General features: G+C 46.3%; 1 protein-coding gene across 5 annotated transcripts in view; it reads left to right on the top strand.

The window, feature by feature from the left end:
- Nucleotides 1-803: 803 nt before the first annotated feature.
- The window catches only part of HLF (HLF transcription factor, PAR bZIP family member), a 52,658-nt gene continuing 29,445 nt past the window's right edge, over nucleotides 804-24,016 (top strand). Inside the window, exons 1-2 of one of the 5 annotated variants that reach the window (XM_070560755.1) lie at nucleotides 804-1,064; nucleotides 3,640-3,975. In XM_070560755.1, coding sequence (XP_070416856.1) covers nucleotides 3,780-3,975 — 196 coding nt within the window. In that variant the 5' untranslated portion in view covers nucleotides 804-1,064; nucleotides 3,640-3,779. The other 4 variants (XM_070560753.1, XM_070560752.1, XM_070560754.1 and 1 more) reach the window with 4 other exon arrangements.

Here is a 24,016-nt window from a genome sequence, read left to right on the forward strand (position 1 = left end):
AGAGCAAGACGCTGCAGCCGCTACTATGGCAATGAACAGAGACCCCCTTAAGGAATACTTTACAGAATTATTTTAATTACCATGCAGACCTTGTAACTTGACCCTGACGCAGCCATCAGTACTCTCCAAGAGTAAATATTACTAAAATCCCATTCGGTGTGCATGTGTCTCTCTCTCCAGCTCTCATTCAATTTCAGGCAAATTGTATCCCTATTAATAACCCTCTGACAGCGTGGGAAACAGTTCACACTACTCAGTCCCTTGCTCCCCTCTTCTCTCTGCTTTTTGCATCTCATCAGAACTTCCAGCAAGTAGTTATTTTTCGGTGGTTGTGGGAGCCGGGCAAGGGAGAAGGTGCTAAGCTGGGGGCCAGGAGAAGTATTTAGAAGAGTATTTACCTTCAATGCAATCTAAGCCTGTCGTTCTCAAACTTGGCTGCTCATTGGAACCGCCAGGGAGATTTAAAAACTAATGATGCCTGGATGTCAGCCAAGAGGTCTGATTTAATTGATCTGGGATGCGGCCTGGGCATCTGGATTTTTTAAACTCCCAGGCTTATTTCTAGGTTGAAAACTACCGAGAAAAACCCTTAATTCCTTTTCCACCCTGAAAAAGTTAGATTCTCAGCTCAGGTCGGTGGCCCGGGAGATCTGGCCCCCGTCCCTTTGCAACCCGCCAGCTCCCCATGGTCCAAGAAAATCCGCGCGCGCGACGACGCTAAACACGCGGCGGCGGGGCGGGCGGGGCGGAGGGGGCGTGGCCGCACGTGGCCCCGCCCCTGCACGCCTATCGGTGCGCGGTGCGGGCCCTGACGTCACTCTTGTCAGGGCCGCGGCACATGGGCGGCCGGATGCGCTGAGCCCGGCGCTGCGGGGCCGCCGAGCGCGGGGGAGCAGCGGCCGCTGGCGCGGGGAGGGGGGTGGGGTGGGACGGCGCGCCGTCTCCGGTGCTCGCGCCAGGGACCCGAGGCGGCGTGGTGCCTTCGCCTTTCTGCAGCCGTCTGCATATTTTTCCTTTCTTTTTCGCGATTTTGAACATTTTGCAGGACGAAGGGTTCGAGGCAGGTGAGAGCATCCTGCACGTCGCCGAGGAGCCCGTGGGCACTTGGCGCGTCCACCGGGGATCGTCTGCCCTGGGAACCCGAAAGTTTATTTTTATTTTCATATGCAGCTGTATTTATAAAGATAGAAGTAATTTTTTTCTTCCCTTGTCTCCACCGCCTTGAAAGCGAGTACTTTTGGCAAAGGACGGAGGAAGAAGCTCAGCAACATTTGGGGGGGGCGGTTGGGTTTTTTTATTTTTAGGAAAAAATATTTGAGTGCATCGCGATGGAGAAAATGTCCCGATCGCTCCCCCTGAATCCCACCTTTATCCCGCCTCCCTACGGCGTGCTCAGGTCCTTGCTGGAGAACCCGCTGAAGCTCCCCCTTCATCAAGAAGACGGTGAGCGCTGCCCTCCTGGATGCCCTGCTCTGGGAAGGGACGATGCTTCTGGGGTCCTCCTCCTTAGCCAGGCACCCCCGTTGGCCCGCTGGAGCATCCGTCCGCCTCTCTCTCTGTCCCCTGGCCCTGCTTTGATGAAATTGAGGAGCTCACCCATCACCCTACCTCTCCTGTAAAAGAGGGAGCCCCCTCACTAAGTAGCATTTAAAATAGCGCGGGGGACCTGGCTCGCGCTCCTGGGTCCCGCTCCTGCGGCGCGGGAGGGAGATAGAACTTGACAGGTCGGCGATCCCTAGATTGAGGCTCATCCACACGCAGAGCCAAACCGCCTGCATCAGGGCAGATCTTCGCGGGCTGGGGAGGAGAAACCAGAGGGCTGGCTTCTATGGGGGTCGGGGGCTCGAGCGGAGCGGGGTTCTCGGTGCGTAGCCTGGGTATTGGAATCGTGCTTATTGCTTGTTGTTAGTTGGTATTTGGAACTCACGCGGTGTGAGCGGAGACGCGTGTTCATCTGTGCAGGGTAATTCGGAAAGGGGGGTGGGGGGGTGAGGGCTGAGGCTGGGGCTGGCGGGGGGAGTGGTCTCTCGGTGGGAAGCCGTGCACGCCTCCAGCGCTGACACTTTCCCGGTGCACTTTTCCTGGTGGGAGGGGAGAGCGGAGCAGGCTCACGTGTAACCGCACTGGAGCCTCCTCTGGCTTGAGCCCTTTCTTGGTAAGTCCCAAACCTTCCCCAGGCATCCTTGGCTGGAACGGGACAGGAGGGGTCGTGCGAGGAGGCTCCGAGGGGAGCTGGTGTCACCAGGGATTTGTCATTGGGTTGATGCGGTTTCATACCTTCGATATCACAGTAGCAAATGCGAACCGTGCGGCTCAGCGTGTAAAGTCTTGAAAGATCATTCGGCTACAAATAGCTTGGGAGTACTCGCATCTTCTTTCCTAGCAGGGGACAACCTGTTGCATGGCGAGAGCTGAGGGGTTTGGTTGGCAGTCTGCAGAGCAGAGCGTCCCTCTTAACTCTCCTTTAAGGAGTAGCGCTGGGGAGGGAGGTGCTGCCTGCCGTCTCTTGCACCTGTGGGTGTTTTAAGTCAGATTCTCAGGAGATGAGACTGTAGAGAATTCGAATGGATGGCGGTTGAGGTTGTGTTTTTCTGAGGAAGAAACTCAGAAGCCAAATTCCTTAATTCCAGATTCCACCCACACCTGAGTACTAGACTTGGCAACATCCAGAGCGCTGGTTAAAGACCTAATGGGGTGAAGAGCTCTGGTTAGAGACCTAATGGGGTGAGCGATCCTTCCAGGTAGAAAATAGCTGCATACCTCCATCACAGGTATGTGCAGTAGTCACCTTTTCCAATAGCTGTGCTTTTGACAGGTTGCATCCGTGTCTAATTTTTTGAGTCGGATTATACTTCAATGTTTGGGGAAGAGGAGGAAGAAAACACTTTGTAATTTTTTTTAAAAATCTCCTTTTGTAAAATATAGTGTACCCCAGTGGCTTTAGAAGCAAACATGTGCACTCCGGAAGTTCTCGATTTTCTTTTCTGCCAATATGAGGTATTGGTCTAGCTCCTTCAAGTCCCAGAGCCTCCATTTCTTCAGTGGGAAGGGGACAATTGCTATTTGCAAGTTTATTCTGAGGTTTTGGGAAATGATACAGTGTGTGGAAAGAACCAGGTATACAGTAGGTGCTTAATACATGGTAACGAAGAAGGGTGGAGAGTCCCTGCTTTACCAAAATTAGGATTACCAACCCACTGGCTTTCTAAGTCTGAATGACCTTGGATTGTTACTGTCATGAGTTTCCTGGAAGATAAATTATGCCTGGTATATTGGCTGCTTTCTTAAACATCACAGCCGTTGGATGTAATGGCAAGTGCCATTTCCCTACTGGAGATTTAAGTTATTTGTCTCCTCCGCTAATGCACTGAAGACCGCGCTCTCTTGTTTATACCCTAGATCTGTGTGTAGCCCTGTCCCAAGGACTGGGGCTTTCTTTCCAAAGTAAATAGGAAGATGTTGAAAACCAGGCAGAGATCCATATCCTGCTTGAACTTTTAACTCCAGGTCCGCAAATGCCAGCAGCCCGAGAAGAACCTTGGTGTTTGTGAGGAGTAGTTTTGTGGCAGAAGCCAGGAGGGGTGATAAAAAAGTGACACTTTTTCTTTCTTAAATTGCAACTTTCCCCTTTTTCTGCAGCATTTGGTAAAGATAAAGACAAGGAAAAGAAGCTGGATGATGAGAGTAACAGCCCGACGGTCCCCCAGTCGGCATTCTTGGGACCCACCTTATGGGACAAAACTCTTCCCTATGACGGAGACACTTTCCAGTTGGAATACATGGACCTGGAGGAGTTTCTGTCTGAAAATGGCATTCCCCCCAGCCCGTCTCAGCATGACCACAGCCCTCATCCTCCCGGGCTGCAGCCGGCCTCCTCAGCTGCGCCCTCAGTCATGGACCTCAGCAGTCGGGCCTCTGCACCCATTCACCCTGGCATCCCGTCCCCAAACTGTATGCAGAGCCCCATCAGACCAGGTAAACTCTCAGAAGCTTCTCCCTTCAGGTGGGGAGGAGGAGGAAAAGGAGGGCCAGGGTGGGGGGACCTAAGCATCTTGACCATCAGAGGGGCTTCAGCACGCTCTAAAAGAGGAGTCTTGTATTTCACCCACTTCACCGAATATCCACATCACCTGGAGAGTCAGCTAAATGCAGATTCTATGGCCCCACGCCTAGAAATTCTGATTTTTCAGGTTCACGGTGAGGCCCAGGAATATGCATTTTTAACCAGCTTCTTAAGGGATTCAGATGCAGTGAATCCAAGGACTGCAGTTTCAGAAACACCAGCCTGCAGTTAAGGATTTGGGTAATTTGGGCATCCATCGCATCTGCTCTCTGTTTTCCTTATCCCCAAATGCACAGATAATAGGGTCTTGCTGAATGCTTTGGGCAGACTCTCTATAGGGCTGTGGTTTACCTACATTCACTCTTCTCTGGCCTGAAGAAAACAAAATGTGAGTTAGGGGTGTGGGGCACCCAACTTTTTCATCTTGTGTTGTCATTGACTGGGAAATTGAATCTGAAAGCAGCTCTCATATTAGGCGTGGCTTAACCTTCTTCAGCACCAGACCCCAGCTCTCTCTCTTCACTCTTCCTATAAACCAAATTGTGCTTATGTATTTTTTTTTCATTTTCATGTATCCATCACACTTAATCCACTTTTGTCAATCCCACAAGGCCACAAGATTGGCTTTAAATGGTGCTGAAATATTACCCAAAAACGTCACCTAAAATGACCAGTACTTCAAAACCCACTGCGAAACGCTCAGATCTAAACATACGCTGAGGCAGCTCTGGCTTCACGCCCTTAGCACCCTGTAGTACAAAATGAACAGGAAGAAAGACCATTTCATGTGCGCAGGTAACCAGGAACAAAGATTCAGCCAGAGAAACTGTCAGGAAGGTCGAAGTGCTGAGGGCCTTTGCTGCAGGGGAGGCAGAAAGCAGGACAATGGGAGAATTGTCCTACAGATCTTTTCTGAACTCCGTGTCCTTGACTCGTGTGGAGTTTCTGAGATACACAGAGTAAGATTAAAATGGAAGAAAATCCCGCAAAGGAGGAAGAGAACATCCCTGCCTTCAAATATTGGTATTGGAGTTTAAGCTCTCCACTCCAATCTCTTTGTGTTGGCCCTTTCTCCAAACCCACTTTGAATTACAACTCAAGGCTACTGGTTGGAATGGAATGGAGTGTTAACCTCTAGCCACCCCAGGAGGCTGCAGAAGCTTGAGAAAACACTCCTTTATGTGGCCCTGAGCCCCTGTCACTTAGAACGTACAGTGCCATTGTCTTCAATTTCTTCCCAGAAACAGACAACCGGCAGAATAAATAACCATTCAAAATGAGAAAAAACAAAGCAAAACAAAACAGGGAGAAGGGGACAGAGCCCCAGTGAGAAGGCACAGTTGTGTGTCATTCTGCTCTGCAGAATGAGGCTTTCCACATCGTAGCTGTGTGACCTTACAAAATGATAAACCCCTTGGGGCTTCTGTTTCCCTTTGTGTAGAAGAGTATAATGTATATTTGATTGGATTAGTGTGAAAAGTAGAGATAATTTGTAAAAGGGTCAAGTGACTAGCACTGGATATTCTATTAATGAAAGCACTTGTGATCATTGTTCTATTTATGTCAACTTTTATCATTTCTTTCAATCCCTGTCTTCTGAAATGCCTTCTTAAAATCATGAGATTCAGTATTTAACCCCTCCTTCTGGAGAGAAATGTCAGGAGATTTTGACCAATAGTTATTGGATTGGGGTGTTCTAACTCCAAAACATATCCTCAATTGACAAGTATTCCTCAATCCCCTGCCAAATACAGGATGTGTGCCACGTTAGAAATACTGTATTTTTTCCCCAAGATGTGTGCAAATATTGAGTCCCCACAGCTTGGTTCCTACTGAGAGTGAAGAATCAGAGTGTTGGAATTGAGGCTTTCTTAGAAGTTGTTTGTGAGAGCTTGTTAGAATCAGTCTTCCTCAGTGACAGAAACTTGGGATGCCCCAGTCAGCTTTGCAGTTCATAACAAAGGACTCCTGAGGTTCAGTGGTGTCGTTTTGTTAGGTGGTGGAGGAAGCGCACTAGGATCCCACTGGGGTCTAGAAATAAGTCTTCATTTCAGTGTCTTTTTTGACAATGGAAACACAACTTCGAAATAATCTTCTTCTTTGAATTGAAAACTCAAGGAGACTCCTAACAAGACAGGAAAAAAGTTAAAGCTCTTCTTCAAATACTAAACAGATAAAATAACCCTCCGCTGTCATACAGTGTGGATCATTATAAAGATTATAATGTGGACTTGATGGATGGCGTATCACAAGCAAACCTGAAAAAGGACAGAGTTCTCGATTATTCTGTATAATCACAGTGGTGATCAGAATAGAAATACCAACTTAATCTTGAGGAAACGTAAGTCCTCAGGAGGGATGAGTACAGATGTGGCCTTGAGCATTCTGGGAATTGTGTAATTTCAGCCTAGATCAAGATTTCCCAACCTTGGTACTACTGATGTTTTAGGTAAGTGTTTGCTGTGGGCACTGTCCTGTGCGTTGTAGGTTGTGTAGCAGCGTCCCTGGCCTCTATCCCCCAGATGTCACTAACACCCCTACCCCAACCCTGTGACAAGTAAAAATGTCTCCAGTCACCGCCAGATGCCCTCTGGGGGCAAAATCACCCCCATTGAGAACTACTGATCTAGACTTTCAATTTGGACAGCAAACTCTGGGCTTAGTTCAGGATCCTGTCACACACATGGATGCTTTTTACCTCTTGTAATGCTTTAGGGCAAAAACTTTTGAGAAGATCAGGAGATATAGGTTGCTGAGAAGAAATATAATGTTAATAAGAGCATAGTTAAACACTTTTAGTTGATAAAACTAAGACATCAGGCTAATCAGGAGATAATTGCAGAGCAATTTTATTCAGCATTTGTTTTCTGCTGTTTGCTCAGCATGCATCTTTTGAGTTACGCTCAGTTGCACTGTATCATTAGTGCTACCTGTCTGAGAGGAAATGAAGCCATAAGCTGTCAAATTATACATTTCTAGGTCTACCCTGAGTGTGTCTTGAAATGACAAAGTGAGGGTTCCTGTGAATTCTCATATTATAGTATGTCTCATACTATCCCTCCAACCTCCTTTCCTATTTTGTACACCCATCTTTATTCTTCTGTATAGCTGTCTGATCAAAGAATGAATCAAATATCTGAAGAAATATAGTTTTCCTTGAAGAAATACCCCAGGGATCCTTTGAAACCTCCTGTAGCTATGTGATTGTTAAGCTTTCTGGGCTGACATCTTCCTGAAGGAAGGGCGGTGGTTTCTGGATGCTAGAGCCACCTGCACAGGCTTCCCAGGCATCTGAGGTGCAGCATCCTGGATGTTCCCAGGCCAGCAGAGATGGCAGGAGTCATCCTGACTGCTTCAGTGTTTGCCTTTCAGATGCTATCAGAAAGTGGTACCTGGGAGTGCTCTCCTGGAAGTATGTGATGGGTACTGGAAAAATAAGAATCTGTTTGCCCTGAGAATTGAGTGATTGCTTTAAGGACAGCAGTCCCTTTAGGGAATGTCATCTATAGCAGACAAAGTCAGAGTTATTTTTAAATCACATGCTTGTAAAGCCAGATTTGAAATCGTTTCCTCTGATGGTTTTTCTTTGAATAGCTTGGGGGTGTCCTGCCACTGTTAGACCCGTATTCAGCTGAGAATTAAGAAGGCTTTCTTTCCAGTTCTGAGCACAGAGAACGGCTCCTGATGAAGGCTGGTTACGAGACCAGGTTCTGACGAAGGCCAGTTACAGAGTGAAGTGAAAACCCTTCCATGTGCTGGTGTGTGGGAAGGGGAGGGCGTAAGTGGGTGGCACAAGAAGAATGGGGAGGTGGGGGAGAGCCATTGTACCTTGGCAGGATGGAATTTGTGTTCTGTTTCTGCTGATCTTCCTTTGTGATAGGGTTTTGGCGTGGAAGGAAAATGCCGGCCGTGGGATCTGAGTACTGATGGAAGGGAGTTCTGTGCTAGTGGTTCTGGGATTATGGGAGGTCCTCCTGAGGCAACAGGATTCTCTTGCTTTTCCCAGCATCATGGGATGAAGCTTCAGTTTCTCCCTCCTCTTAAGGGCATGCGGTTCCTATATTTTCCCATTGAGCATGTTGTTACGTCTGTAGGTTCGGAGCACCACGATTGATAATTGCTGTGCCCTGCATCTCTTGGAAGTGCATTTCATTCATCAAGATCAAGGAGGTCATGGAGGGAAGAGAGTCAGCTTTGTTCTGGAGGCAGGCAGACTATTTTCTGTTTCATGTAAGGGTTTATCTTCTCCACCACGCCCTGTAGAGGACAGACTTGCCCTGTTCTCTTGGCCTTGTCTTGCTGTGACATTCCCAGGACAGTTCCTAGCCTCCTGGCATGAGGCATTTTCCCACAGGTTTGGAAAGCAGGACCCCTTGGTGGTGAAAAACGACAACTTTGAGCTCAGGGGTTTGGGTTCACGTCCTGGACCCACACTGGCTTCCCGTGTAACTTTGTGTCACTTTCTGAACCTCTTTAAGCCTGAGTTTACTCATCAATAGAATGGAGACTATAAATAGTCCCCTCCCATGGGGTTTTAGCAGGGTTGAATAAGATAACACGTGACAAGGTATGGCACAGTGGGTGGCACATGCATACTCAGGGCCTGGAGCTGTTGTTATGATGTCAGTGGCATGGGAGCAGAGAAAAGAAGGCCTGTATTCCCAGCCCTTGTTCATTTAGGGATTCATTTCATCCAGTCCCCTTCCCTCTGCAAAAATAGGACATGCATTTTTTTTTTTCTTTCTTTCTTTTTTTTTTTTAGCATGCCCAATCCTTCTTCTGCGTAGCCTGTTTGGCTTTTCTCCTTCATTCTAGGTTAGGACAAGTCACTTCCCTGATGTTAACCCAGCAGCATCGCTTCTGGGTTAGCAACTCCTGTTCTGCCAATGTGGAAACAGCCACTCGCTGGGTGCCCAGCCCCCCATCTCTCATGCGAGCCCTGGCAAACCCTGGCTGCCTGCCTGCGTGCCCGTGTGCCTCAGGCACGTGGCTATGCCCTGTGGAGCTCGCCCAACTCTGGGTGGTGTGCTGGCTTGCTTCCGCTCCCCACCCCCCACCCTCCCTTCTCTTCCCAGGCAATCTGCGGCAAGTGCCAGGGAGAAATTGTAATCCTGACCCTGGCATGAGACAGCTGAGCTCTGTAGGGCACTTCCTGTGCCAGGGAAACCTGCTCTGTCTGACATTCTAGCCAGACCCCAAATTCGGCCCTCTCTCCTGCCTGTCTGCCCAGAGGCCCTGCACCGCTGTGGTGGGCAGGATTCCTGCAGGCCAGCTCCTGCCAGGGGGCTTGGCAGAGTCTTTCCAGTTTAGCACTGTGCCTAGCAGACTAGAAAAATAGCAATATAAAGACAGAACTAGGTAGAGGGGAAGGAGACGGGTGGGGGAGGTGGGAAGAAGAAAGCCTTGAGAGCATCCTAGTGTAGAAGCCAGAGGATGAAAAGACAGCAGTGATTTATTAGGCTTCTCAGAAACCTCTCTCCCAACCAGCACTAATCACTTTTACCCGGGAATCATTTTTTATGTCTCAGCAGTGAAAATGGAGGGAAGAAAGAGGGTGGTGGGGAAGTAATAAGATGAAGAAAACACTGGAAGAGAATATATGAGAGAGGGACAGGGAGGTACAGGATCTGTATTTGATTCTGTAATGGGAATAGTTGAGAATAGTTTTCGTTTATTATAATATTTGATATTCCCCCAGCAAATGTCTTGACCTGAAGCTGCTAAAGCATTGTTTTGGAATAAAGTTAAATTTCCCTAAGACCTAGGTGCCTGCTGGCTTACCTTTCACAGCATCCATCAGAAGGTCTTGTATTTGAGACAGATCTCTATGGACAAGATAGCAGTGTTTTAGACCGTGAGATCCGAGAAACAAACCAACCTGGGTGTGAATCCTGACTCGGCCATGCTTGCTCATGATCTAAGTGATCTGAGCCTCTGATCTCCTACCTGGAACTATGCAATAATCATTGGGCCTCCCTCATAGGATTGTTGAAGGTCGCAAGAGCCTTGTGGGTAGAGTACCTGGCACAAGTCAGTGCTCCGGGACAGTGAGCTGCTGTGAGCACCGTCCTCACTGCCATCGGGTCTCATTTCTCATGGGAGGACCCAGCATTGGACTCCTCGGGAGTCTCCATACTTTTCCCTTCCTAGCCAAGTAAGGCCTCTGGTCAAGGAATCTGAATTTCCCTTCTTCTCTGCCTGGGCTTGTTTGCCCCTCTCTTAGCCTCTGAATTTTAGGTAAACTTGGTTAGTTAACTGTAACTTTTATTTGTTCCTCCTTGCTCAGGAGGTTAAAAACTCAAACAAAAGGTATTTCAAAGAAGTTCTTGATTAGGAGATTTCTCCATGGCATATTTGCCAGTAAATAAATGAGTCAGTCAATGTTACTATGGAATTTTTAATAACATGCATTAATAATTGTACTTGAAGGCAACATAATGACTTCAGGGGTAGAGAAACCATAAAGGCATGTTATGATGCTGGTAGAGGAAAGACGTCTAGTTCATCTTCCTGCTTACAGGCAAGACTTTAGGTAAGCATTCCAGAATAATAATTTCTCCTTCCCCCAAGGGGTCTGTTAATGGATAAATCCTTCATCTTTCTGCAGCTTCATTTTCTCATTTGCAAAGTAACATCTTTGTTGGGCTTATGTGAGCATTCTAAAGCTAGTGTGCATGAAGGGGCCAGCATGGCACCTGGCACAGAGCAGCCCAACCTTTACCACAAGTCAATTCCATTGCTTTTCTCTAGAAAATGATATGAAGATTCGAAAGGAGCAGAGGAGGTTGTAGGAGTGAGGAGCAACGTGGATGGTCCTCAGAAATAGCGTCAGCTTTTGCTTTGTTCTATACCCTGGGGAAGACAGACAAGGGTACAATTTGGCTGCTGGTCTCAAGGAGATGGCAAATTAGTAGGGAAGATAGAACTTTTAGGTAAAAGGATGAGTGACAGGACAAAGTAACATGTTCTGGGTGCCAAATGATGGGTACATAGAGGCCGCCAATATCTATTGAAAGGAGGAGGGTGAAAGAACAATCAAGAAATGAGTAAAAAAAATTAAAAATAAATAAGAGAGCAGTGCAAGACAGTAAGAGCTGCCAGACCTCACAGGAAGCAGCCACTGCCCAGGGCAAGAGTGCCTGGGACAAGCTTCTTGGAAGAGTTGGACCTTCCGTTGGCCTTGGAATGAGACGTGGAGGAGCCAGAATGGTGAGTGGCCATGGTGCGGCCAAGTTGTAGAGGCAGGAATGCCCACGGGGTGTTTAGGGAACGAGGTGAAGATCCCATTTGGCTGGTGCAGAAAATTCATAGGAAGGGGTCAGAGAGATGAGTCTGGAGAGGTTGGTGCCGGCCAGGCTGGCAGCTTCATGAATGCCAGGCTCCAGAGCTTGAACTTTACCCCATAGGCAGTGGGGAGCCATTGGAGGTTTTTGAGTAGGGAAGTGGCATGTGGATGTTTCCACTTGGGTTCAAGGTTGTGTTTGAAACATTTTTAGATACTTCACAATAGTTTCCTCTGGCAAACTGGGACTTCCTTATTATTATTATTTTGAAAATAAATACTCTCCCTTGAACATCAAACAGCCTTTCAAAACACAGTGTTCTAATGATCTAGAGAAAGTAATTCAAAAACACAGGGTTTAGGTTTCACTTAGAAAGCCCATAATTTTGGTGATTGGGGGAAACACTCTTTGGCAAGGAAATAGTTTGAGGGATTTGAATGGTTCAGAATTGAAAAGTCCAAAAGCAGGCCTGGTCTCATAGGAGCAGAAAAATAGCTTTTAATAAACCCAAACCATTAACATTCATCACTTTTAAATGCCTCTATTTTATAAAGCTTACTAGGTTTACAAACAAGTCTACTGAAGCAATTTCTATGAGTGTGCGTGTGTTTTTTTGTGTGTGTGTACATGTGTATTTGAGAGAGAGAGGAGGCATTAATGCCTCAGTGATACAAATAGTGCTTGATTATAACGACTACCTGCAGCAGAAATATCAAGCTAAAAATACTTAGCCAAGTTTCTGGCCAGCTTATTAATTTTACTCCTGAGACACAAAGGAATCATTATTACAGTTTTGGATTCTTGAGTCCTGACCTTGTATTTGTGGCTTCCTTTTTCCCTGAAGCCGGAATTGATTGTACATCATGCTTAGATATGGTGATATGGGGGTGTGTATGTTTTGTATTGGGAGTGCTCTTGGAGGAAAGGGACTTGGTGGGAGGAGACAGGGTCTGGGGGAGGGGATGGGAGCGGCAGAATGGCACATGCATGAAGCCACTTGCTCAAGTAGCCCAGGAAGTGTGCTTTGATATCAAGCCAAGATTACAGAGAGCTGGAGGAGTTGCCATAACCCAAACCAGCTCACTTAAATAAAAAATAACAGTCAGTGTGTGCAATTTCACCTCCAGCAATGTACAGTAGACAATTACAGGAGTGTTGGCAGAATCCAGTGTCTGTGGGGGAAAAGCTATACAGTACTTGTTTCTGTTAAATTGGCTTCTGGTGGGTACACACTCCATGACTGAATGTGAAAATTCCTAAAATGTTTGTTTTCCTTCTTTTCTGACTTTAACAAGTATCATTACTGTCTCAACTCCCTACCCCTCCAGCTCATAATGGGAATCCATTTCGTTTTCTCTCCTGAAAAGTTACACAGTTCCACCATCACACAAGGTTCCTGCACGTTTTGTTTTTAGAAGTTTAGTCTAGGGTTTTTTTTTCCTTAATGATTTTTTGGAAGAATGCTTTGGAATTTGGGGTCTTATAATGAGAGGTAGCTTGTGGCTAATTAAACCCCTTTCCCTTCAAATCTTGCCTGGGAGACCCTAGATTCCTAAAACCAATGAGTGCATGGTACAGAAAGCTGCCCCAGGGAGCTACAACACTAAATCACGTGTGACAAAATGTTCTCTTAGAAAGTAGGAGTGTATAAATGGACCAGCAGAAATAAGTGCTTTGGCAGAAACTCCTTGAGTGGAGAAGAGCAATGCTTTCTTTTCTAATTAGCTCTGGGTAACAGTACTTTGATGTCTCTGCTGTGGAGCCCAGGCATGGACGGTAGAGCAGAGAAGGAGAGTCCCATGCTGCTCTGTAAGCACTTCTGCACTTAATGGAAAGAGTTAAGCGAGGCTCTCCATTCATGCACAACAAATGCCTCTTGAATTGAATGGGAAAAGCAAAGTTGGTGTGGGGAGGGATGCCACCAGGCCCTGACCAATGGGCATGAGTGCTGTAAACCAGATGAACAAGAACACCCAGATACGCAGTAATCAGATTACCCAGAACAGAGATCTCAATACCCCAAGATACAAAGAGTTGTTCGAAGGAGAGTGGTAGACAGTTAAACTCCATCTGCCCTCAGCATGGCTTCCTTATGCCATGGCCTTCGTTACTTAGTATCACTGGAGGAGAACGTGGAGGCTTTTACTAGAGAAAACTTTAAAAATAGGATGGAGATCTCAGATCCAGTCAAAATAATATTGTGTTTAAAAGACCAAAGGCCACTGAAAGATTTGCAGAGGAAAGAGTAGATAATATCAAATGTAAAGAAAGAAAGCAAGCCTTGGTAGAGTTTCTGAGGATAAGAAAAGATAAATTTGTGGAATTGACTTCATAAGAATTTCATAGAATCCATTTCATTACTATTGATTTCTTCATATTGATACACTTTCCCAGAGGAGGTGGGAGTCTATTTTCCTGATAGAATCTAAAGTATGTTTATTTCAAATGGCCAGTAACACCTGAATGATTTTTAAATAGTATTTCCATTCATGTCAAAAAATAAGTATCTTTTAGCATTATAAGTGAAATTTACCCAAACTTGACAGGCCATTTATTGGTATTTAGTTATTGGATTCCTTAGAAGTTTGAAGATGAATGACAGGAAGTTTCAGTATTACAAAAACTGCGTATAAAGCAGCAATTTGGTTTACTTACACTCTATTTCTCTTTTTAGTCTCAAGCTTGCCTAGTAGTCACATTGCATTGATTCAGATTTTGTGATCGTTTGGTCTTTAATTGATTAAACTGAAATTTATGTCTTTGTCTTCTTTATAAAGAAAGATATTACCAAACAGATTACTTATGCAAACATAATCTCAGGAGGCACATTTAACTTATCTGAGTACAAGATAGTCCTTAAAAACCTTAACTGTGTGTATATAAATTGATGTTTTTAATCACGGTGTATATTAGTGAATAGCAAGAGAATTTCTGTCATTTGGACATTTCGGTAATTTGGGTTGGCATTTCCACCAAATGATTGCAGTTTATCTCTGTCTGCCCCTCTCCCCCATTTGCCCCACTCCACTAAATTTTCATATTTTGAGACTTAGATTTTCATGTAAGTATATGGAAACAAAAGAGCATTTTTGCTCATTTTTATCTGCCATCAGAGAGGATGTCATAGACCAATCCCCAGGGATGGTGGTTTTCTCTAGAATTTTCTAAGGAAATAGCTATCTATTAGAGCCACATCGTCTCATTACTCCCTTCTCCTTATCGCAGGGCAGCATGATGTGGCTAAAATTCCAGCCTTGGCTTAGCTCTTGGCTCTGCCGTTTCCCGGTTCTCTAACTCTTCTGCCTTTGTTTCTCCTCTGTGAGTAGGGGAGATAATAGCTGCTCCCAAGGATTCCTGCAGGAGTAAATGAGATGATCTATGTAAACCGCTTGGAACAGTGCTCAATATACGGATGGTAGCTTTCATCACTTTTATTTGTATGCTATGATTACTGTTTCTTCTCTTCCTCTGCCTCCATCATCATCTTATGGACACTTAAGTAGGAGTGCGTCTTGTGCTATAGCAGTGATAGCCCGGAAACTCCTCCCCACCTTTTGAGTCATTGTAAGGAAGAGAGGGTAATGGAGAGGCAGAGCAGGAGAGCATCCTGTGTATTGACCTCTGAAAAGATATACCCCATTTGTGGTCCTGTAACAGTGTAGCTGCCCATTTTCTTGGGTAGCTCCAGTAGAGACCTGTGCTCCATGGGCCAGGGTGTGACTTCCACCTCCGTACACCCTACCATCTTCTGACTGTGTGCCTGAAAGAGTTTGAGTGGGTAAAGGTTGAAATGGAGTTTATATTTGTTTCCTTTGGTGCTCTCAAGCCTTTCCAACATGCTATAAGATTTGTGACTGGTGTTCCTCCTTCTTTTTGCTTACTCTTTTGAGTCATGAGGTGGAGAACTGGCAGTTCTCCTAGTTGTTGGTGATGTGCTGCCAGGTGAGGAGAGGGTCTCCAGTGGTAGCCAGCTTCCTGGCCTTCTGCCCCCATGGTGCAAATCTCTCACTTTCTTCTTAACTCTCCCTACATCATAGAAAAGTGGCAGAGAGATCTCCCGATAGGAGAAATGGACCCTTGCGTTGAAGTAGAATGGAAACATGAGGAAATTGAGAACAAATGCAGAGTATTTGGAAGAAAAGTGTGAAAATAGTTTTTACACAAAGGGGACAACTGGAAGTCGATTACTTTAAGAATTGGGATTAACCTGATGTGGCTTTGTTTTCCAGCCAGATTAGAGATGTGGAGTTCTTGGCCTGGGTCTTGATGTAGGACATTGTGTGCTGTACATATGGGCATGGCAGGATAAAGCATTTCAAGGTACATAGTCCTGTCTTAAGGATAACAAAGTACATCAGCATCAAACTGGGCAAGATTTCCCCCTCTTGAGAGGACGTTTGATTCCAGCGAAAGCTCCCTCAGCATATTTTTACATCCAATAGAATATCTCTGAGCTTTTATAAAAGAGTGGACACAATGCTCCTCGCTTGAAATCAGCTAAATGCATATGAAATCATAGCAATACCCATTATGCGTTAAAGCTGGGATGGTGCTAAGCACTTAATGAGAGAGGTTAGGAAATCAACTCATATTAGAAATATTGGTTCCTGGAATTTAGTCTGCTCCCAAGAGGATTGGATGTTGTGGAAACATTGCCAAAGTATGTTTTCTCTCTTTTTCATCAGCCCTTCCATTCTGATTACAGGCAGCTTAAAAATAAATTTGGGCATATCTCAGTGGCCAAAAACCATGGAGATCAGGATGAAATCATTTTCAAGGAAGAAGTAACAAGCTTTGATAAGGATATTCAGAGAAACACAGTCCAAATAGCATCAGCACATCATTGTTGGACCCTTTAGGCCCTAAACTAAATTGGAGTTGGAGTTGGGGGTCTCCTGAGAAGCCATGACACCTTGGGCAAGTCACTGAAATTCTGAGCTCCTCACTTCCTTGCCTGGAATGTGACAGCCTATTTCACAGGATTGTCATGAGGGTTAAGTTACATTAAATAAGTGAATGGACCTGGGACTGTACCTGCTCAGAGATGTCACTCAGTGAGTTTTAATTCAGAGTGAGAATCTGATCTTTAAAGATCACTTTCTAAAACGTACTTGTAGTTCAATCTTTGGCGTCTCACTCCCGGATTTCTGAGTTGCTGGGCTGAGTTGTTACAAGGCCCCTGATGTTTCTTGAAGTACCCTGAAAGATCTAATTTACAGTCCCAGCTATGCTCTTACTTACCTTAAGCAAGTTGTTGACCTCTCTGGGTTTTACTTCTTCATCGGTAAGATGGGAATAGCCTATGTCCTTCTAACTTACGAGTATGTCATAAGTGTAAAATAAGATAGCCAATTAGAAACTTGACCAAACTAAATTCAAATCAAAGTATAAATTGGATAAGCACTATTATTTTCATTGGGTTTTAGGTGGCAAGAGGGGAAAACATGTAGCAACAATTTCATGGTGGGCCATTTACAAAGAGCACTGAATTTGGAGTCAGCCAATCCTGGTTATAAAGCTGGTTCGCCAGGAGTGGCTTGTGTGTCCCTGGACAGGTCACTGAATCTCTCAAGCCCTCAGTTTTCTTATCTGTGAAACGTGGGTGCTATTTTAGCTCTGTGATACTCTGTTCTACAACTACTATGAGCTGCCAGACTAACATTCAAATTTTGGTGCAAAAAATGCAAGCCTCTTGAGGGGATGTACTGCTTCCAAGCGAGTAGATGGATTAAGAATCTGACGTTCTACCCCCTATAAAGGACGATGGAGTTTAAAAACTAAAGCTGAAAAGCAAAAGACCTTTGACACCTTTGGAAAAAAGATGTAGCAGCGTTAAAGTTCGTTACTTCCCTAAAAATGGTCTTCCTTCTGAATGGGAACCATTGGCTTCCCTGGTGTTCAACATTCCAGAGTAACCCTGAAAGCAAGTGATCTGGCTGGAATCATTGTCCGAGGGTTGGACTTTTTAGGAGTGGCTTATGAGCCAGACAAAATAATTTTTAAAAAAGGAAAACCCCCAGGGCCCACAGCTAGCTCTTTTGATGGCAGCCTTTCTGGAAGGGCAGGGGCCAGCTGTACGTTTGGCTTGCTCCTCTGGGTGGCTGGATTCAGGTCTGTGGGACCTCCCCATGGCCGTAGGTTTCACTTCGCAGCCAGCTTTGATGGGTTAGTTAGGTGCCTGGAATGTCATCTTGAAAGACTGAAGCCTGGTCTGGACTCAGTGGAAAGAATTCTGTGCTTAATTAGGGATGTCTGCCATGGGCTTAGGTGGGACACTATTTGTGCCAGGTATTTGCTGTCCTGACAGAACAGGTTGGGAAGATCTTTTAGTACTTGTCCCTCCAGTGGGCAGAAGATCAAGGACTCGGGCCAGTGCTGTTTCCGGTGTCCTGGAAAAGTGTTTTTCCAAGCCCCTGGCACGTATTGTTTTGCTCTCTGCTGGAAGCTTATTCTGGTTAGCTTAACGGAATGGAAGAAGGGAAGTCTGTCGATTCTGCCCCATGGTCACAGGACAGGAATTGCAAGGTGGATGGGAGCTGTAATTCCAGCAATCCCCAGCAGATTCCTGTGGACACTTGAGTGGAGCACAGGCTTGGGTGCTCACTGCTCCGGCAGAGGCAGCCACAAACCGCAGAGCCTGGCAGGTGGTGGCCAGTGGTCACAGCTGTAGATTCCCTGGAAACCTGGCCCCTGGAAGGACCGGGAGGCTGGGCATTTAAACATTTAAAACAAAAGGGCTGCCAACTTCTTTAAGAGGGCATTGGAGAATTTACCAGTCTGCTTAGGATACGGAATGGCCCTCAGTTATCTGTGCTAATGGAACTGCTATGCGGAGGTTTATTTCTCTTCAGCTCTGGAATGTGCTCTGTGCTTTTGTGCTGTTGATCTGCCTTCCCGGTGATGTTTGAACTCTTCAGATTTTTCTTTCTGGAAAGAACACTTGAGGGGGAGTGGAGAGCTTTTCACAGCTCCCCCAGCATACCTCCCATAGCCAGTGTCTCAGAGACCTCCCCCATCTCCTGACTTTAAATCCTTGAACTGCACCAGGGAGATAATAATAGTTGCATTTTATTGAGCACTTACTATGTGCTCCCCAGGGATCGATGTTCCCTCTGTGATGAGGAGTGGGTCCAGGAAGGTGTGGGGCAGTGGGCTTGGGGTTAAACGTTGTCTATGGGGAATCTACAAAGGAGTTTGCCCGGGGTGGACCTGATTTCCTCTGCTTTTGTGGTTTCCCAGTGTTTCTAGTGACTGCACTTGGGCTCTGCATACGATTAACTTTCAATTATCCTGAGGCTGATTTACCAGTTTGCAGATTAACCAAGGTGAAGGCTCACCTGGGCCTGGGCAGTGCTCATCAACTCAGCTGCTCCACAGTTAGCTGGTTATGGCTGATTGCCTGCCCATGGTCAAGGAGCCTGAGGGCTGGTCTGCTGCAGGGGAATGGAGCAGAAAAGCAACTTCTAGGGCCTTCCACTCCCTTCAACCAGAGGAGCCCACTGGCCGGTAAAGTCCTGCCTTCCCCAGTATAATCCCTGAGAAGTTCTTCAGAAGGTCTCTGGAGTCCTGGTGCTCTGCCTCTGCGCCTGGTACCTTTCAGCCCCAACACACTTTCCAACGTGGGAAATTCAAATTGGCCGCAGGACATGGTGAATTAGAAAGTCCTGGAGATTAAGTAATCTAATATGTTGAAAGGAGGCCCAGTGAGCATACAGCTGGTCCCCCCTTTTCCTCCTCAGCTTGTGAACCTCCCTCTGCCTCCCAAAGATGTAGATTGACAGCTTGAGACACTGGGCGGTGTAGCCCTCCTGAGGTGAGAGGTGTCCAAGGCCACAGTGGCAATGAGGCAGGAGTTGCCCACAAAAGCAAGCTCCTTGTGGTCTAGGCCTTTGCACAGTGATGGTTTGGGTGGCTTGTGATTCCCTCCTCATGGTTGCATGGGTTCCTAAAAAGCTGACTTCATTTGCCAGGCCCCTGTGGGGTGAGGGAGTAGAAACATGCGCGTTTGCCTCACACCAGACCAGAATAGGTACACACAATTTTAACCTACGAGGCAAACTTCTGCCATGTTTGGAGTGATCTCCGTTTTGCATATCTTGGGTCTCAGGTATACTCCGAATCTTGAGAAAGCCCGTTAAGGACCTTGCTCTGTGGCCTCCCAAGAAAGAATGAACATTTGCACAGGACTATATCTGATGGGCTTCCATGAGTTATTTTTATGTCTTCAGCAGCATTCACCTGAGCACCCGACATGTCTTTTCATCTCTGACTCTCTTCTCCTTTTGCATTTGCCAGGCCTGGAATGCCTTGTCTCAGTACAACTGAGTTTGCTAGCAAGCGAGGTCCCTTTTCAGCCGGGGCCATAGGTTTCCTTGGGTCCTTCTCTCCGCCTCGCATTTTCCCAGGGCTTCTGGTGTGTAGAGTCTAGAGATCACATTTTATTAACACAAAGAAATCTGCTTGGGCTGCCTGGCTCTCGCAGTCACGTGGAGAGAAATGTGCTCCTTCGGTACGCCAGCCTGCAGCTCTCTCTGCAAAATACAGCAGAGGGCTGGGCACCGGGCCAAGCTTACATTTACTTCGGAACACACTTTCGCATCACTCCTTGGCAGAACATCCACGGTGGTGTCTATTTGGGGAGTAAGTTAGAGAAGTGTTGTTTCCCTCCTATGAGTGTCGAGAGAGAGGACCTTTAAAAAATGTTGGACTTTTCCCCATCTTTGTGGTCTTCAAGGTGCCCAGGTAATGAGGGGATCCAGCGAAATGTGGCAGCAGTGCCTGAGAGAGGCCCGTCCCTCCCAGGGCCTCCTGTTTCCCTTGCTAAATCAGTAAACATAGCCAGGACCGCCTGGGACAGAGAAACTTAGGCCAAGGTAATAACCTCAAAACCAAAGTTCTGGAACTCTTGAGTAAACTCGTTACCCTCCCAGATAAAACAACTTTGTTGTCCAAATCTTTCTTTCCGAAGATCTAAGACTTTTCAAATGCTGGTCCCTGGCCAACCATTGAAGGAAGGAACTTGAGCGAGCCTCCTGGAATGACAAACACTGTTAAAATAAACAAATGGACCTCTTCCATTCAGTTTTCCCTCACTGGCCTATTTTTATTTCTTCCCCCCTGGTCCCCCCCCCCCCGCCCCGCCTTGTACTTTACCATTTTGTAATACCCTCCCTTCTCCACCTCTACGCCAATCTCTATCTCACTTTTCTCAGGGACCAATCTGATCATTTTGCCTTCAGTAAAACAAATATCTAATTTCAAAAAGAGGAATTGGGGGAAAGAGGCGGTATAATTTACTTCTTTCAGAATCCCCTCATACTTGGTTCTTTAAGGTAACCACCTGACTTGAGCTTGAAAATAAAGTTGGTTCTGGAATTTTAAGCCCTCCTTAGGAAAGATTGGAATGGTTAGAAAACAAAGATGTATTGGAATAATACTGACTTCTCTTTTCTCAGTGAAATAGGCCCCTCTTGTAACAACAAATTGAAAATAAGCTCTTCCTTCCCCATCAGCCAACCTGTAAATTCCATAGGGATTTCCCCAGTGCCAAGCCTTCTGACTCCAGTGTTTACTGCTTTGGAATGTTGCTTTTGCTGTCGGTACCATCCAGCCAAGCAACCACTAATCAAGATTTAAAGAAATTTTTCTGCAAGATGCATATGCCAGGTTGCTGCTTCGTAGGATAGGCCACCAATGGGAAGCCGCCCTCCGTGTAAAGGACCAATGGGAAGCCGCCCTCCGTGTAAAGGATGCCCAGAACCTCAGAGACCAAGATGGAGCCTCCTGCTGGTCACCTGGTGAAGCTTTTGCTTACTCTGCAGAAGAGAGGTGACAGAAACCCATTCCACCTGTCTCAAAAACCTGCTGGTAATTAGCTTTAAAAATAATGCCAAGTTCTCACATGGCTGGTAGATGCATAACCTCAGCGGGGGGTGGAAGGAGTGCTACTTCACAGAGTAATACTGTTGCAATCCCATTAGTCATTCCAGGTGAGGTTAGATAAGGTTATTGGAGAGATGAAAGTCGCCGTGGAGTTTCAAAGAGGTCTCCTGAAAGTATTGAGAAATGGTTGAAGTTCAGAAGTTTATTTGAAGCTTTGTCCCCCTTCCCCTCATAAACGAGACTGCCACTGTTTAGTCGCATTCTCCTTTTTTGATCAACAAAAGCTCTGGCAAATGATTGAGATGGTCTGTAGTCAGTGTGAGGCATCAGTTCTCCACTTCTCCTGTGGATTGTCTGCTTGGTGTATTAGCCATAGTAAATGTGTAAGCCCTGGCCAGTTGCCCTTTGCCACCTAGCGAGACAACACCTCGAAGTTTCTACCCCCTGCCCTCACTTGGGGAAGTGTCTGTTGACTCTGCACTTGACTTGCAAGTTTCTTAGAGGCAGAGGCTGGGCTGGTATCTCCAGAATATAAGCACCTGCTTCACACCACAGTTGGCACTCAGCAAATATTCGTTGAATGAATGAAATAATGAAGACATTACTTTCCTTATAAATGGTCTCAAAAGAGTCCTTGTGCCCACTTTAATATCTTCAGTGGTGCTGGCAGAACTTTGTTCAACATGGCGAGTCTTCGTGCAGAGTCCTGATGGTGTGGTGAGCTCCTCTGGGGCAGGGCTGTGTCTGGATGGTCTCAGGGGAGGTGACGTGTGGACACCCCTGCTGACATAGTAACAGGTCCAGGGCTTCTCCTAAGGTTTAGTGAGCTACTCTCCCATGGGAACACTTTCCTCTTTTCTGATTGGTTATTTCATAGTCAAAGATGAAGAGTGTTTTCAGACAAGAGGACTTAGATGCTTACAAACAAAGGTGGATATTGACTCCCCAATTTTCCATGCCTCAGTGACAGAGACACTAGTGCTCCAGAAGCTCCAGCCTGCATGTTCCCAGATAACCTGTAAGCGTTCTTAAAACAGGTTCTTAATTGAGATTTTAACTGGCTAAGTACAGACATTCAATGTTGGGGGGTGGGGCATGCAGAGGGATGTAGATTTTTAGGAAACACCAACTTACATTTCTTGGATTAACAGATGTGGGAGGATGCCTCTGTGTGTGGCATGTTCGGGTATAACTTCTCTGAGCGTAGGATTTGATTGGTTTATGGAATGGCGCTTCTGCTCACTAAACATATGGCGCAGCTGAGAGGAGAGGGGCTTCCAAGGGCCGTGCCACGAGCAGTTGTAGCCCCCCACTGAGGTGTGCGCTGCTGGCAGGAAGTGGCCCTTCTGGCTCACTGTCCCCACAGCAGCAGGTAAAGAGTTGGAACGGGTTGGTCTCTGGATATCCGGTGTGGTCAACACTCCCTGCGCAGGATTCATTCCTAGCCCCTCCAGGCCATGTGCCCACCCCAGGGAGTACAGCCTGAACCTTCTGGCGGCACCTGGGGATGCCTGACCCTCACCGGAGATGCTGCTGCTGTTCCATTTACTGCGTCTCAATTTAGTAGTATGTTGAGGAAAATACCATCCCTCCTACCAGGATGAGATAGCAAAGTTCTCTGGATAGAACAGTGCGGAAGATTATTCAAATGATCGAGGCATTTGAAAATTATTCTGAGAAAGATTTAAAATATAAAAAATAATACATAGCAAGCACCTGTCTTCCTAGCGCCCAGAATTAACAATTTGGCATATTTACCATATATATTCATGTATCAATTTATTGATACATTCACTTATGGATTTAAACATTACAGATCAAGTTGGGGTCCTGGGGAACTCTTTAAAAAGAGAAAGGTGCAGGGACCAGCCCAGTGGCTCAGCAGTTAAGTGTGCACGTTCTGCTTTGGCGGCCCGGGGTTCGCTGGTTCGGATCCCAGGTGCAGACATGGCACCACTTGGCAAGCCATGCTGTAGTAGGCGTCCCACATATAAAGTGGAGGAAGTTGGGCACGGATCTTAGCTCAGGATCAGTCTTCCTCAGCAAAAAAGAGGATTGGCAGCAGATGTTATCTCAGGGCTAATCTTCCTCAAAAAAAAAAAAAGGAAAAAATGTGGTAACTCATGAGGTTAAAGTGACATAATTCCAAGTCTGTTTTCTCAGGTCTTAATCCCTCCTAGTACTTTGCATCCATTGCATTAATAAATAAGCTTGTTTTCGGTCTAGTTAGGAAAAAGGACCAGCTAGTGCATGAGAATGCTGCGTTCCCTTTGGTTTTTCTTTGTCACGGGGTGGGTGGGCAGCTGTTTGGCACGGAGTTCCTGGAGGTTTCCCTTCGGATTGTAAAAGGATCCCTTATCCCTTAACCCTAGAAGAACCAGCACCAGAGTGATCTTCCCTTGGTGCTGAAGAAAAACAGACAAATAGACAAAACCAACATTAAAAGAAGGGCTGGTGCAGCCCAGAGGCATCAGTAGCGTGCTGTGACACTGGCTCACCCAAGGATTGCGGTGGTCCAGGGGATGCCGGTGGAATGCCTGTCACGTGTGGCAGCTGGACTAGCCTTTGTGCTCTGAGGAGACAGGCAGAGCTTTCCTCTCTCTTTCCTGAGAATCGGGCACAACAGTGTGCACCAATTTTTCTCTGAATATAGAGCTTCCATCAAATGGGGTGAGTAGAAAGGGAACAGCAAAGAATAGCTTCCCCTTCTGTAGTGCTCTCTGGAGTCCAGGCATCAGGCTGTGTAGTTTACATGGACTGTCTCATTAAAACTCAGAACAACCTCTGG

Source organism: Equus przewalskii, chromosome 10 (genome assembly GCF_037783145.1).
Source record: "Equus przewalskii isolate Varuska chromosome 10, EquPr2, whole genome shotgun sequence".
NCBI classification, from domain to species: Eukaryota; Metazoa; Chordata; class Mammalia; order Perissodactyla; family Equidae; genus Equus; species Equus przewalskii.